Consider the following 15,951-nt stretch of genomic DNA (forward strand, 5'->3'; position numbering starts at 1 on the left):
TAGTGTGTAAGCTAGGTGAGCCTGAAGTGGTGTGACTACGTCTCTGGTGGTGGTGGACAGAATGTCCTGCACCAGAGACAACGGAATAAGATAAGGAGGAATCTTAGCCATGGCTAAGCTGTCCACTGAGGATCCAATGTCATGTAGCATATCTGTCATTACCAAACTGACCAGAATGGTGCCCTTCAGTGATTGTCCTACGGTTTGTAACTCCTGCTGTTGCTGGTTGATTTGTGCTCTGATGTCTGGGATTTCAGCTTGTAATTCACCTATATGACGTTTTACAGTGGATAAACTGACAGCATTGACTGCAGAGAGTCCAAGATTAAAAAGGGTTCCGACAACAGCAGCTGCCTCCAGGAGTCCCCCAATGAATCGTCTAGGTCTGCACCCGAACCCACTTAGTTCTGATTGAGTGACAGTGAACTTCTGCAACTTCTGCAACATGTGAGTCGTGTCTGCTTCGGCGTGTTCTATGACCTCCCTGTTCAACATTTTGCCTGCCCAGCCGGTAAGTTCGGCTGTGGTTGGTGTGTTTCTTCTACATACCTCCGGGGGATCCAGTCCGATCACAGAGCTTGGTCCTGGTTGTACTATCTCAGGAAGGACAGCAGCTATTACCAAGCCAAGGGTCAGGAGGGTGAGCAGCCACGTCATCCTGATGAGGAGAACGCACATGGTTAGGGACACCATCAATTTACTGTACACTTTAGACCAGAGGTGTTCAACAGGGGGTCCGCAACCCCTAGGGGGTCCGCAGTGTACTGCAGGGGGGGTCATGAATTTTTTGGTTGATTAAACAATTTTTTATATTTTTTTCCCCCCAGTTTTTTTCCCCACGAATTTAAATGTCTTTAAATACACATAAACATGAAGCCAACATATTGTAGCAACTGGATAAATGGAGGTAGGAGATGTTATCTTTCGGTTAGAAATGCACACATTCAGCTACACACAGGAGCTCTCTCAAGCTGCGCACCGGTTCACTCACAGCACGAGGCTAGCGCTAAAACACTGCAGCTCCTATCCACAACAGCCTGGCAGCGAGTCTTTGGTAAGATCCAATAGTACTGAATCTAGATTCTCTAAGGGGTCCCATAAAACTTTTGGGGTTTGAATCATCGGTCTCTTCCATTGTTTTAACTTTTAAAAAAAAAACGTTTTTACTTATTCTGCTTTTATTCATTCATTTATTTGAAATTTGAAATACTTATTGTCTTTCGATTAAAGGTAGAGTTGGCTTGGTTAATTAACTCAAACTTGTGTGAAATTCAAAAACAAGCAGGCATTCGGATTTCGAAGGACTAATAGTCAATGTGTAATTTTGCTACGAAGGTGGAGTTATTTTCTAGCTGTGATAAGCTAGCACTCAAATTCAAATCGGTAATACCCGATATAACTCATCAGCAAGCCACGGCAATGAGTAACTCTAGGATGGTTGGACCTCAAGGCAATGGGATTCAAAGATGGACAGTTTTAACCCACGTTACTGTGTGCGTCAAGATAGGAACTCAAAATTGACCAGTGCCAGGCTTATACTGCCAAAATTGGAACCTCCAATGCAGGGCCACCCTACAGTTATCAAGGCGAAAGCAATGCAAACTGAGAAATACTGAAGTTTACCACCTCACTGTGGCAGTCATCAAAGCAGTTAACCTCTGAATCCACAGTCCCAGCCGTACTGGGAAAGAGAGTTAAAGAAAAACAATTTGGGAGGCTGCACAGTGAACCTTAGTATTTGATAATCAGAATTCACATTTAGTTCAAATACTTTGGCCTTTGTTATTAACACATTAAAAAACATTAACAAACCTTTAACAACTGTGTGAACTCCATGGTTTGTTGGTTCATGGACTTAGCAATAAGTTAACATCCTATGCCCCTGCTAGAGACACGTGTACACGTGGTATAAGTAATCCACCATTTGGTCATCTTTGATTCCCACTTGAAAAGTGTTTGTAGTGTAGTGTACTGAGTCTGTAATGACTAATGTAATGAGTTTACAAATGAAATATGTGCGGATGGTGAAATTACGGGTTGGGTGAAATGATTTTTAATACGAGAATAATTTAATGCTAACAGAGCCCTGACCAAATTTCTCCTAAGCTCAAAGGATCTGAATCAAAGCCAAAGACACCAACTCTTATTTCATAGATGTGAATCCAGCAGGATGAGTGATGGTTAGCCTACTTTATTTGAAGAGTGGTCTTGTGGAGTCAGCAAGCGGGCAGTCTCGGTCCAATAGCCGGTGTGATGGCACAGCTCGTCTGGTACTCAGTGGGTGACGGTCTCAGTCCAATGCCAGTAGTATATAACTGGTGCCTTTGCACATACATGTGAAATAAGAGTGTGTGTATGTGTGCATGTATGTGCTCTGCCCATGCTCAGCACCCTGCATGTGTTCACAAGCCCCTCCCATGCCTCTGTGTAAATAGCTTACTCGTGTGTGTGTGTGTGTGTGTGTGTGTGTGTGTTTGGTTTCTCTGTGTGTGTGTGTGTGTGTGTGTGTGTGTGTGTGTATGTGTGAGTGTGTGTGTGTGTGTGTGTGTGTGTGTGTGTGTTTGGTTTCTCTGTGTGTGTGTGTGTGTGTGTGTGTGTGTGTGTGTGTGTGTGTGTGTGTGTGTTTGGTTTCTGTGTAAGAGGTAAAGGTATATATATACATATATACATAAATTACCTTTACCTTGTATATGTTTATATGTATGCTAAACACTTTTCAAGTGGGAATCAAACATGACCAAATGGTGGATTACTTACACCACGTGTACACGTGTCTCTAGCAGGGGCATAGGACGTTAACTTATAGCTAATCCTGAGCTGGTACCCATGAGAGTCAGGGATAGGCTGTCTTGTGTAATTGATCGTGCATTAGAGGGGGCGCATCCTGGTAGTATTTTAAATGCAGTATTGACAGGTGATGACGAATTGGAATTTATTGTTACGGTGGTACAGAATAGAAGCGGTGTAGTCCGTCTCGGTTTGGGTAAAGTACCTTATGATGAGATTTTGTCAGTGAAAGGGCGATTTCTGTACAACCGATTGGGCAATAACAACAATATCGGAAATAATAATTTGTGTTTCAGTCTCTGTCTTACACATTTTAAACACAAAGACATAAAGACCTTGCATGGAAGAATGGTGTATGCAAAAAACAAACATAGGAAGGTGATGCACGACCTCACTCGTAGTGTATCATTTGATGATGTCACAAAATTCAAGGAAGAGATAAACGCAAAAATCATAATCTTCCACCACGCAGCTGACCGCAGATGATTGCTGTGTTACAAAACACATGACACACCCAACAAAGACACTGTCTGACTTTACCTACATGATAACCATTATTATTTGATAGAAAACCAGACGGGGTTCTGGGTGCTTCATACGTGTGTCATTATTGTCATGAAACAAATGAAACACCCCTGTACCATAATTGCGATCTCAGATGTAACGTCTGTTTCACAACTGAATGACTTGATCAACCGATCAGTACCAAGTGCAGATGCATATGCAATTCCCCATTTTGTTACGAACAACACATACTGGTTGAGAAAGAACACAAACTGATACCTTGTGACGGACTTAACTACTGTGAGGCATGCGGTAGAATCTACACAGTAGGAAAAAATGCTCACAAGTGTCAACCTATCAGGCGTCGACACTGTGGCGAAAATAAATTGGGTGTTAAGGCACCACATCAGTGTTATATCAAACCTATGAAGAAGAAAAAACTGCAGGGAAAATACAAAATGTTTGATTATGAGACACGGTATAATAACGGCAAACATGATACAAATTATGCGCGTGTAAAAGACATTGATGGAGGAAAGTTTTGTTTTGAGGGAACAAATTGTGTTAAAACATTGGTGAACTAAATTTAGGGACTATACATTCATAGCACATAACGCATCAGGGTTTGACAACTACATACTGCTGGAATACTGTGCGTCAAACATATGTCAAACAAGGAATCACCCCACAGCTGACGATAAGAGGCAGCAGGGTCATTCTAATGTATGACAAATCATACCAACAGCAATGGATAGACTCTTTCAGCTTTCTGCCTATGCGCTTATCCAAAATACCAGCAGCCTTAGGGTTTGAGGATGTGACGAAAGGTTATTTCCCTCACAAAGTGATGTGGGAGTGTGAATGGCGCAAACTTAAAAAGACTATATCTAGCCTCCAAACCTTTTTGAAAGGTTACCAAAAACCAGAACACCCGGACCCCCGACAGGCTCTGTTTAGAGGGCGTACAAACGCCATGAAGTTGTACCATAAGGTGTCAGATGGTGAGAAGGTAAGATATTACGATTTCACCAGTTTGTACCCGGCTGTTAACTCGTAAAAACAGTATCCAATAGGTCACCCCAAGATTATCTTTGGGGATTTTGATTCCCTTGATAACTATTTCGGGTTTGTGAAGTGCGATGTGCTCCCACCGAGAGGCTTATGCCGTCCTGTCCTGCCCTGTAGGTGTCACAACAAACTCATGTTCCCGCTGTGCCGGACATGTGCTGAGGCGTTGAACCAGACGAGTGACTGTACACATAGTGTACAGCTTCATCTGTCCACAATTTAACAGTTTTTACTGATGGTTTGACCCTTTAGATCAGCTGCGAGTACGTAGGCACAAGAAACAGGGACATATGATCCAAAGTAAGTACAAGGGAGGACTTTGTAGCTGCCAGAAATATTTATAGACGTGATCAAGGATATTACTTGTAACAGGTCTGAGGTCTGTTTCATTAAAACCACCAGCTACAATAATAATTCCATCTGCTTGTTTTGTCTGATGACATCATACAGTTCCTGTACTACACATTTAGTCAGTTTGCTTCTGGAGGAATGTAAACAATAAAAACAGTGACAGCTACATTTTGGACTTCATGTAAAAAATGAAGTAAAATCTTTTATTACCCACAAATTCAGATTAACTGTGGAGTTTCCTAACATGCAGCTAGAAGGAAGTCGCTCTGCAGCCCACACTATCATGACTGCAGGATTTACTTTGTGGATAACATGGTGGGTGATTCTGTGGTGGACAGTGACACCTGGTGGCGAGCTTTAGATATTACACTTGGGGAAATGGTGGCCAGGGTGTCACAATCACATCTTTCATTTAGAGGTGAGAAACTCTTTTCACCCACCAAGGAACAGTTCAGATCAGGAGCCTTGAAAAAAGACAACACGATGACAAATGTTTGTTATTCACATGTTTTATATTCCCTTGTGGACACAAATGAACATAAACATTAAAAACATTTAAAGGTGGATTGTGACGATATGGAGATAACATTCATCACTTTGCAAACGAGGAGGAGAGATAAAATAAAATCTGTGAAACATCAGTACAAGGCAGTGGTAATGAAAAGGAACATGCTGATCACATTTGGTTTTCTCTGTTTCAGTAAAATGGATTGTTAACGGGCACATATTTTTTGTAGTGTTATTTGTTCCAGACAGTATTGTTTTGTTCGTATTATTCAGCTTTTGTTTAATAAAGCTCGCCTTTAGTTCCTGAATCCTGTCTGCCTCCCGAGTGTTTCTGCATTTGGGTCCTACCTTCTCTCTACATGGCAACATCGTCCCTCTGACCTGCTGACAGAGAGCAACAGTAGTCAGGGCCATGGCCAGGATTTTAGAAATACTGAGGTCCTGTCCTCCACCTCCACCTGCACCTCCACCTCCACCTCCACCTCCATCCATCCAGTAAATATTGATGACTACAGTATAAATCTGTGCATTTCTCTGAATTATGACAGGACCGAGCATCACTTAGGAAATAATATCAGTGCCATAATTACGAACCAAAGGTTAATTAACTATACTTTTCCCATTTTTTGTCATGAAATCATCACATTACAGGTGTATTTTACCCAAAGACCTTATACAGAACACTAAACCTTTATATATGACCACATCTCCACATGTAAGGGACCACAGTATGTGTGCACATGAGGTGGCTTCATTAATTCATTGCGTTCAAATGTTACAAACAAATCAACATGGAAACATTGTTCTTTGTACAGTTTACACATTTTACAAATAAAAACTCTTAACCTTCAGATTTCTTTTAAAGGCATCAGTTTAAATAATGATGCTGTTTGTTTTTTATCATGAATCACTGACACAGAACTGAACTTCATGGAAACATCACAAACGTTTGCTTTGACATGTCAAATATTTGTGCAACCTGAAATCAGGAGTTGCAGCCAAAATACTTCCTTAAAGTCCTTCCAATGAAACTGTTTGTTATCATGACTCCCTTAGACAGAACTGAACAGAGCACTTCATGGAAACACCACACATCTTTTACAGGTCAGTTTATGTACAAGGGTCATGGTTAGTTCAAAGATGTCTGTAACAGGACAAGACAAAGCACGACAGATGAAAGTAATGTTAAATGAAAGACGCTTGTAGACAGAAGCTTGTGGACAGAAGCTGGTAAGGATGTGATTTCAGGGCTGCAGCTTTCTATACTCTGTCATGATGACACAATGATGAGGACCCAAATGCAGGTACGGAGACAAGCACATAGGAAACAAGAGTGAGCTTTAAGCATTTGGACAGAGCAGTTGTGTTGGCGAGGCTAAACAAGTGTCCACTGGCACGGCTGAACAGACACATAATGACTCCAATGACAGCTGCTCTCTACATACAAACACAGAACTGGACCAACATTTAACCAACAACACACAAACACATCTTTCACATATGTATCATGCTTTATTGTTCTAAGACTTATTCAGTGTTTAAAAAGGAAACAGTGTGGACACAATATATTGTTTCATTTGTAAAAGAAAAAATTATAAAAATGCCAAATGTGAGATATGTTGCTCACAGACAGACACAACAAAACACAGACGGACAGACAGACAGACGGACGGACAGACGGACGGACAGACAGACAGACGGGTAAACACAGACTCTCTGCTCACTGCTAATAGTACAACTAGTTTCTCTGACTATAAAAGACAACAGAGATAAACTATGAATCAACACCTTCTTCTGTTGCAGAGTCTCTGAAATTCAAGAGTCATCTTTGCTTTCTTAACAGGTCTCTGTGTTACAGTTTGTAGCAGTTAACATGTATGAATCACTTTTTTATTGACCGTAGTGAGCGGATTGTAACGTGATGTGAAAAATGAGACCTTCCCGTCTCTCTCAGCCGCCTGTACAAGCCTGTGGACGATTTGTTTTAATGCTGCTGGACTGTGGATTTCTTTGGGTAAGACTTGGGGTTGGATTAAGTGCCACAGTCCAAAGGATGAGACTTAATGAACGTTCTCTAGTGCCTCGTCCCTCTGATCTGCTGACAGAGAGCAACAGTAGTCAGGGCCATAGCCAGGATTTTAGAAATACTGAAGTCCTGCCCTCCACCTCCACCTGCACCTCCACCTCCACCTCCATCTCCACCTCCACCTCCATCTCCATCTCCATCTCCACCTCCACCTCCACCTGCACCTGCACCTGCACCTGCACCTCCACCTGCACCTGCACCTGCACCTCCACCTCCACCTGCACCTCCATCCAGTAAATATTGATGACTACAGTATAAATCTGTGTATTTCTCTGAATTCTGTCAGGACTGATAATTGCTTAGGAAATAATATCAGTAACACAAAATAGATGACTCAAATTTTGACATAAGAAGAAGATGAGTAACAAATACGGCCAATGTTGTCTGTAGTGTAATAAACTTTGCTAAAAAAATAACTTTACTGACATGGATAACACTTTATTACAACCTTTCAATAATAACTGGTAAATGTATAGTTTATTAGATTTAGTGTTCAGAAACAATAAAATGGTTCATAAAACATTTATTAAGTAAGTGTAAAGGTTAAAAACATCAGTTTTATCTCTAATGGCGTCAAAATAATGTTTATAAATGAACTACACAGTATTTATTAAGCATTTACAGTTTTATGAACATCAACTGCAACTTTCAATAAACAACTGCTCATAAATAGTTTATAAAGCATTTCATTGCTTGTTAACAGTTAAATAATTATGAACTAAAGTTTAATTAACTATACTTTTGCCATTTTTTATCATGTCTAATTGTTTATTGTAATGATTATAAAGTGTTACCAAATATATATATTAAGATATCAAAGACCCAGAGAAACCCCGAGGACATGACCTCAGTGTCCTCAGTGGTAGCTACGGTCCTGACAGTAGCTAACGTTAGTTTACAAATGGAGGCAGCTAACATGAACTAATGAGCGGCTTCCAGCACAACACAGAAGTTCCTCAGAGTCCATTTCATTTATCTCAACAGAGTACAGCGTCTGGAGATCATCACATTACAGGTGTATTTTACCCAAAGACCTTATACAGAACACTAAACCTTTATATATGACCACATCTCCACATGTAAGGGACCACAGTATGTGTGCACATGAGGTGGCTTCATTAATTCATTGTGTTCAAATGCTGCAAACAAATCAACATGGAAACATTGTTCTTTGTACAGTTTACACATTTTACAAATAAAAACTCTTAACCTTCAGATTTCTTTTAAAGGCTTCAGTTTAAATAATGATGCTGTTTGTTTTTTATCATGAGTCACTGACACAGAACTGAACTTCATGGAAACACCACAAACAGCTGCTTACACATATCACATATTTACGCAAGATGAAAATATGGAGTAACACCCAAAATACTTCCTTAAAGTCCTTCCAATGAAGCTGTTTGTTATCATGACTCCCTTACACAGAACTGAACAGAGCACTTCATGGACACCACACATCTTTTACAGGTCAGTTTATGTACAAGGGTCATGGTTAGTTCAAAGATGTCTGTAACAGGACAAGACAAAGCACGACAGATGAAAGTAATGTTAAATGAAAGATGCGTTGAATGACAGAAGCTTGTGGAGCAGAAGCTGGTAAGGATGTGATTTCAGGGCTGCAGCTTTCTATACTCTGTCGTGATGACACAATGATGAGGACCCAAATGCAGGTACGGAGACGAGCACATAGGAAACAAGAGTGAGCTTTAAGCATTTGGACAGAGCAGTTGTGTTGGCGAGGCTGAACAGCTGAGGTAATGCAGCTAATTAGCAAGCTAAATAAGCGCAGCACAGGAACAAACTTTCATACAGACGCACAAGTTAGGAAGCCAGCTCTCCTCCTGTTCAACAGAGAAATCTCTAGCTAGAGTCCTGCAAGAATCAGCTCAAGAGTGACTGAACTCCAGAGGTTTGGTGAAGGGCCTCGACCCTGGTACTTCAACACATGCCTCAACATGGGCAGGTGGTAGTAAGACATGCACATTGACTCCCTGATGCTGCCTCCTGCAGCTGCAGTTGTCCCGTCCAGCACCAAACACACACAAACACATAATACACACGCACACACACCAACATACTATTAGCTAACATATGAGCAAGTTAGTACAAGTTGCACAGTGAGCCACACCTCCTCTCTCTATATAAACAGCTGACTGATGGTTAGTACAGCAGACTTCAGCAGATCAGTTGACTTCTTCCTGCCAGATATTCACTGTCAGCAGAAACGTGAGTGTTGTTTTTCTATTTCACATCTTAATGAATGATTTTCAGTGTAAACGGTGTAAATGGCTGCAGTTTGTGAGCACATTGACAATATCATTTATTTTCGATGTTTTGATGGTGATCCATGTTTGACCACTGATATTGTAATTATATTGGAGCTCAGCTGAAAAGGCACCGTCATGCTGTTAACTTCATGTCTTATTCTGTTTACTTTAATGCAGTTACCAACAATGGCCCAATACATCACAGACCTTGCTGTGTCCATGGATGAATGTGACGAGAAACTTCTCCACTGTCAAGGTTACATGAAAATCGATGTTGATCTGAACAAAGGGGCAGGAGGAAAATACATCTATCTTTGGTACAAACGTGGCTGCCAAAACCCAATCACCAGGGTTCAGGTTACATTCAACAATGATATGGCTCATGGATTGACCAGTGCAGGGTACACAAAGATCCACAAAGACCTCAATGCTGGAGCTGAAGGTGATTACATCTACTTTTGGTACTACAGAGGGTGCGGAGAGTTCGACACTCCTATAGTGGACCTTGATGTCACTACAAGTGCAGAAAGTGAGGCCGACAAGGTTTCCCAGGGTTGGGAGAGACTGACCTGTGATCTGAACCGCAAGGCTAAAGGGAACTGGATCCATGCCTGGGTGAAGAGAGAATATCAAACATACATCTGTGATGTTACTGCCACTAATTCCTACGGATCAGATGCGCAGAAGTTGAAGGATGGCTACATCCGAATGGATGAAGATACCAACAGGGGTGCAGAAGGAGCCTATGTCTTCATCTGGTACCGTCAGACCACCGACCCCCAGCGTGCACTCACTGATCTGGCAGTCTCCACTGATGATAATCAGTGTCAGTACCTTAAGCACCACAACTACCACTCAGTGTGTGTTGACCTCAATCACGGGACTGGAGGTAACCAGGTGTACCTGTGGTACAGGAAAGAAGAATGCGGCAACCCCATTAAGGCCACCACCCTGCTGCTGCAATGTGACAAAGCTGGCGTGTATGAGAGGAAGGGTGTCACTGTTATGGAAAGAAATCTCAACACAGGCAACAAAGGCCAACGTGAATACCTGTGTTATTACAAGTGAACGCCTGAGAAAGCTTCTTAAAAGCAGCAGAGCTGAGAATACTCAACACTCTGAAGTGTAAATCACAGTCCAACAGTTGGTTAAATCATTTTGGTGATGGCCTCTCACTTTCTTTCTTCTTTTCTTCAGTATATAAAACAGTGTGATTCGTTGTGACAGTGATGCTCCTGCTGATATCAGAAAGTACCAATGCAATATGTTCTTCTGTCAAACTTCATGTCAGTTAAAATCAATCAAACGTGTTCAAACGGCTGTTTGTCAACAATGATGTTAATGATTGATTGAATATGAAGCTTCTGTATCACTTTAATCTGCACATTTCCTGCTTTTCAATAAAAACATGTTTGCATGAGAAGTGTGTTTGCTTCAGACTCTGCATGGTAGAAACTTCACTTTGAGGATTTTCATGTTTTCAAGAGTGACATTTTGAATTTATGGAATAAATTTAAGTCAAAATCCCTCATTACTTGCAATTTCAGATTAACTTAACTATGTAAAAAGAGCTCAGGAGAAGGTCTCAAGATGGTTAAAGTAGATCCTCGATGACTGCGGCACAGTAACACAGGTGAGCACACACCTTCTTCAAAATACTTTCTGAGGGCCATTTTAACTCATCGATTAATAGAGAAATCTAGTTCTGTGTGCCTGTAGTGCTTCATGCAACATTAATAGTGAGTTTTGGGTTAAATTTGGCTATCAATAATAATTAATGATTATCAGGGATAATTATTAATTATGATAAATAATAAGATCCATTTGACATTAGATCACCTCAGGGCACCGCCCTTGAAGAAGGGAATAGAGCCAATTCACCAAATCAGTCTAATAAAAAGGTACGAAACTGTCAGTTTGTAATTGATTTTTTTGTATCATTTAGTCAGTTTGCTTCTGGAGGAATGTAAACAATAAAAACAGAGTTACATTTTGGACTTTTTTGAATCTTTTATTACCCACAAATTCAGATTAACTGTGGAGTTTCCTAACATGCAGCTAGAAGGAAGTCGCTCTGCAGCCCACACTATCATGACTGCAGCAGGATTTACTTTGTGGATAACATGGTGGGTGATTCTGTGGTGGACAGTGACACCTGGTGGCGAGCTTTAGATATTACACTTGGGGAAATGGTGGCCAGGGTTCAAACACTGAGGACATGACCTCAGTGTCCTCAATGGTAGCTACGGTCCATTTCATTTATCTTAACAAACATTTGCTTACACATATCAGATATTTGTGCAAGCTGAAATCAGGAGTCACACCCAAAATACTTCCTTAAAGTCCTTCCAACAAAACGATTTGTTATCATGAGTCACTTACACAGAACTGAACAGAGCACTTCATGGAAACACCACACATCTTTTGCAGGTCAGTTTATGTACAAGGGTCATGGTTACTTCAAAGACGTCTGTAACAGGACAAGACAAAGCACGACAGGTGAAAGTAATGTTAAATGAAAGTTGTGTTGAATGACAGAAGCTTGTGGAGCAGAAGCTGGTAAGGATGTGATTTCAGGGCTGCAGCTTTCTATACTCTGTCGTGATGACACAATGATGAGGACCCAAATGCAGGTACGGAGACAAGCACATAGAAAACAAGAGTGAGCTTTAAACATTTGGACAGAGCAGTTGTGTTGGCGAGGCTAAACAAGTGTCCACTGGCACGGCTGAACAGACACATAATGACTCCAATGACAGCTGCTCTCTACATACAAACACAGAACTGGACCAACATTTAACCAACAACACACAAACATATCTTTCAAATATTTATCATGCTTTATTGTGCTCTGAGACTTACTCAGTGTTTAAAAAGGAAACAGTGTGGACACAATATATTGTTTCATTTGTAAAAAAAAAAAAAAAGAAAAAAGAGAGTGTAAAAATGTCAAATGTGAGACATGTTGCTCACAGACAGACAGACGGGTAAACACAGAATCTCTGCTCACTGCTAATAGTACAACTAGTTATGGTTGTTCTTTGTTTTTAACGGTATGAAAAGTGCCATACAAATAAAAGTTGATTTGATTTGATTTGATTTGATTTAGTTTCTCTGACAACAGAAGACAACAGAGATAAACTATGAATCAACACCTTCCGATAGATAGATAGATAGATAGATAGATAGATAGATAGATAGATAGATAGACTTTATTGATTCCAAGCTGGGAAATTAAAGGGTAGCAGCATCATTACACACCGAGACAATGACACAAAGAAGTAAAAAAAAAGAACAACCTAGACATATTTACATAGCAATATAAAAAGTAATATAAAAAATGTATAAAATATATAAAAAAAAATTGGTATAAACGTGTTAATAAGCAGTATTTATAAGGTGCAGAGCGGTGTAAATACATATAAAGTGCGTAGAGACTGTATGCTATGACCGGAGTTTAGGATAAAGGAAGGATAAAAGTTTCTTCAGCGTTTTCCTCTCCACCACGGTCTCCAAAGAATCCAGCCTGAGACCGAGTACGGAGCCAGCCTTCTTGATGATTTTGTCAAGTCTGTTAGAGTCGCTGGCTCTGATGCTGCTGCCCCAACACACAGCAGCAAAGAAAATGGCGCTGGCAACAACAGACTGGTAGAAGATCTCCAACATCCTGCTGCACACGTTGAAGGCTCTCAGCTTCCTCAGAAAATAGAGTCTGCTCATCCCCTTTTTGTACACAGCCTCGGTATTAGTTTTCCAGTCCAGTCTGTTGTCGATCACCACTCCTAGGTACTTGTACTCATCCACCTCTTCCACCACCTCCCCCCTGATCCGTAGTGGCTGTGAAGGCATCTTCTTCTTCCTCTTGAAGTCAATCACCATCTCTCTGGTCTTGTTGACATTCAGCCTCAGGTGATTCTCTCCGGACCACTCAACAAAGTTGTCTACCAGTGTCCTGTACTCCCCCTCCTCTCCCTCTCTTATACACCCGACTACAGCTGAGTCGTCAGAAAACTTCTGCAGGTGACACGACTCCGAGTTGTACTGAAAGTCAGTGGTGTACAAGGTGAAGAGGAAGGGAGATAGTACAGTTCCCTGTGGAGCTCCTGTATCACTGACCACCACATCAGACAGGACACTGCCCAGACGGACAAACTGTGGCCTGCCTGTCAGGTAGTCAGTAATCCAGGAGATCCATGTGTCGTCCACACCCATCACCTGCAGCTTCTCACCCAGTAGCAGAGGTTGAATAGTGTTGAAAGCACTGGAGAAATCAAAGAATGTGATCCTCACAGTGCCTCCTCCACCATCCAGGTGCAAATGGGCTCGTTGCAGCAGGTAGATGACAGCATCATCGACTCCTAAATGGGGCTGATAGGCAAATTGCAAAGGGTCCAGAAACGTCCTCACCTGTGGCCTCAGCTGGGCTAAGACCAGTCTCTCCAGGACTTTCATCACATGAGATGTGAGGGCGACTGGTCTGTAGTCTGCCGTTTCGGATGGTCTCGACTTCTTGGGGACTGGAACCAAGCAGGATGTCTTCCACAGCATTAGGACTTTCTCTAGACTCAGGTTGTACAGATGTCCCAGTACAGGAGACAGCTGACTGGCACAGGTCTTCAGGATCCTGGGTGTGATGCCATCAGGGCCTGCAGCCTTTCGCTGATGTAGTCTTTACAGAGTCTCTGAAATTCAAGAGTCAACGGGTCTCTGTGTCACAATTTGTAGCAGTTAACATGTATGAATCACTTTTTTATTGACCGTAGTGAGCGGATTGTAACGTGATGTGTAAAATGAGACCTTCCCGTCTCTCTCAGCCGCCTGTACAAGCCTGTGGACGATTTGTTTTAATGCTGCTGGACTGTGGATTTCTTTGGGTAAGACTTGGGGTTGGATTTAGTGCCACAGTCAAAGGATGAGACTTAATGAACGTTCTCTAGTGCCTCATCCCACTGATCTGCTAACAGAGAGCAACAGTAGTCATGGCCATAGCCAGGATTTTAGAAATACTGAAGTCCTGGAGTCGGCTAACATGAACTAATGAGCGGCTTCCAGTTCCGCTGAGTCCATTTCATTTATCTTAAACATTTGCTTTCACATATCACATATTTGTTCAAGCTGAAATCAGGAGTAACACCTCAAATACTTCCTTAAAGTCCTGCCAACAAAACTGTTTGTTATCATGAGTCACTTACACAGAACTGAACAAAGAGCTTCCTGGAAACACCACACATTGTTGCTTTTACAGGTCAGTTTATGTACAAGGGTCATGGTTACTTCAAAGATGTCTGTAACAGGACAAGACAAAGCACGACAGATGAAAGTAATGTTAAATGAAAGATGTGTTGAATTACAGAAGCTTGTGGAGCAGAAGCTGGTAAGGATGTGATTTCAGGGCTGCAGCTTTCTATACTCTGTCATGATGACACAATGATGAGGACCCAAATGCAGGTACGGAGACAAGCACATAGGAAACAAGAGTGAGCTTTAATGAGAGCTGACAGTCCAAAAACAAGAATCCAGAAGGCAAGCAACAGTGGCAGGCAGAGTAAAGTCCTTTAAAGCAAAGGAAGGCAGACTGGGGAAGAGCACACTGGGATCACAGGTGTGCAGGAAGTGGAAAGTGACAACACGACACAAGAGGATACGAACTAACGACCCAATAACCAAAATCATGACATACTCTTGAGTTTCACATATTGCAAATCATCTTGCTGGTCTGAATCGTTTCGTTGAGTTCAGTTCAAATATCTGTTGTCAAGTCAGTTCACTTTTCTCTAAGATGAGCGATCGTATCACTTTTCAAACACTCATTCTACCTTGGGCACTAAACACGAAAGCTGTTAGTCCGCTACACATGTGGACCTAGCAGTTGTGTTGGCGAGGCTAAACAGCTGAGGTAATGCAGCTAATTAGCAAGATAAATAAGTGCAACACAGGAATAAACTTTCATACAGACGCACAAGTTAGGAAGCCAGCTCTCCTCCTGTTCAACAGTGTCCTGCAAGAATCAGCTCAAGAGTAAATGAACTCCAGAGGTTTGGTGAAGGGCCTCGACCCTGGTACTTCAACACATGCCTCAACATGGGCAGGGGGTAGTAAGACATGCACATTGACTCCCTGATGCTGCCTCCTGCAGCTGCAGTTGTCCCGTCCAGCACCAAACACACAAACACATAATACACACACATACACACCAACATACTATTAGCTAACATATGAGGAAGTTAGTGCAAGTTTGCACAGTGAGCCACACCTCCTCTCTCTATATAAACAGCTGACTGATGGTTGGTACAGCAGACTTCAGCAGATCAGTTGACTTCTTACTGCCAGATATTCACTGTCAGCAGAAACGTGAGTGTTGTTTTTCTATTTCACATCTTA

General features: G+C 41.7%; 1 protein-coding gene across 1 annotated transcript; it reads left to right on the plus strand.

Annotated features, from left to right (window-relative positions):
• Positions 1-9,485: 9,485 nt before the first annotated feature.
• On the plus strand, positions 9,486-10,987 carry LOC311271494 (uncharacterized protein). Its single transcript, XM_084377190.1, has 2 exons — positions 9,486-9,529; positions 9,748-10,987. Exon 2 carries the CDS (start codon positions 9,757-9,759, stop codon positions 10,636-10,638), a length of 882 nt encoding a protein of 293 aa, XP_084233316.1. The 5' UTR covers positions 9,486-9,529; positions 9,748-9,756; the 3' UTR covers positions 10,639-10,987.
• Positions 10,988-15,951: the final 4,964 nt, after the last annotated feature.

This window comes from Pagrus pagrus, assembly GCF_965226575.1.
Source record: "Pagrus pagrus genome assembly, chromosome: 16".
NCBI lineage: Eukaryota > Metazoa > Chordata > Actinopteri > Spariformes > Sparidae > Pagrus > Pagrus pagrus.

Bases quoted from the DNA above. Each gene is read 5' to 3' on its own strand.
- LOC311271494 (XM_084377190.1), top strand. From the start codon at position 9,757: ATGGCCCAATACATCACAGACCTTGCTGTGTCCATGGATGAATGTGAC.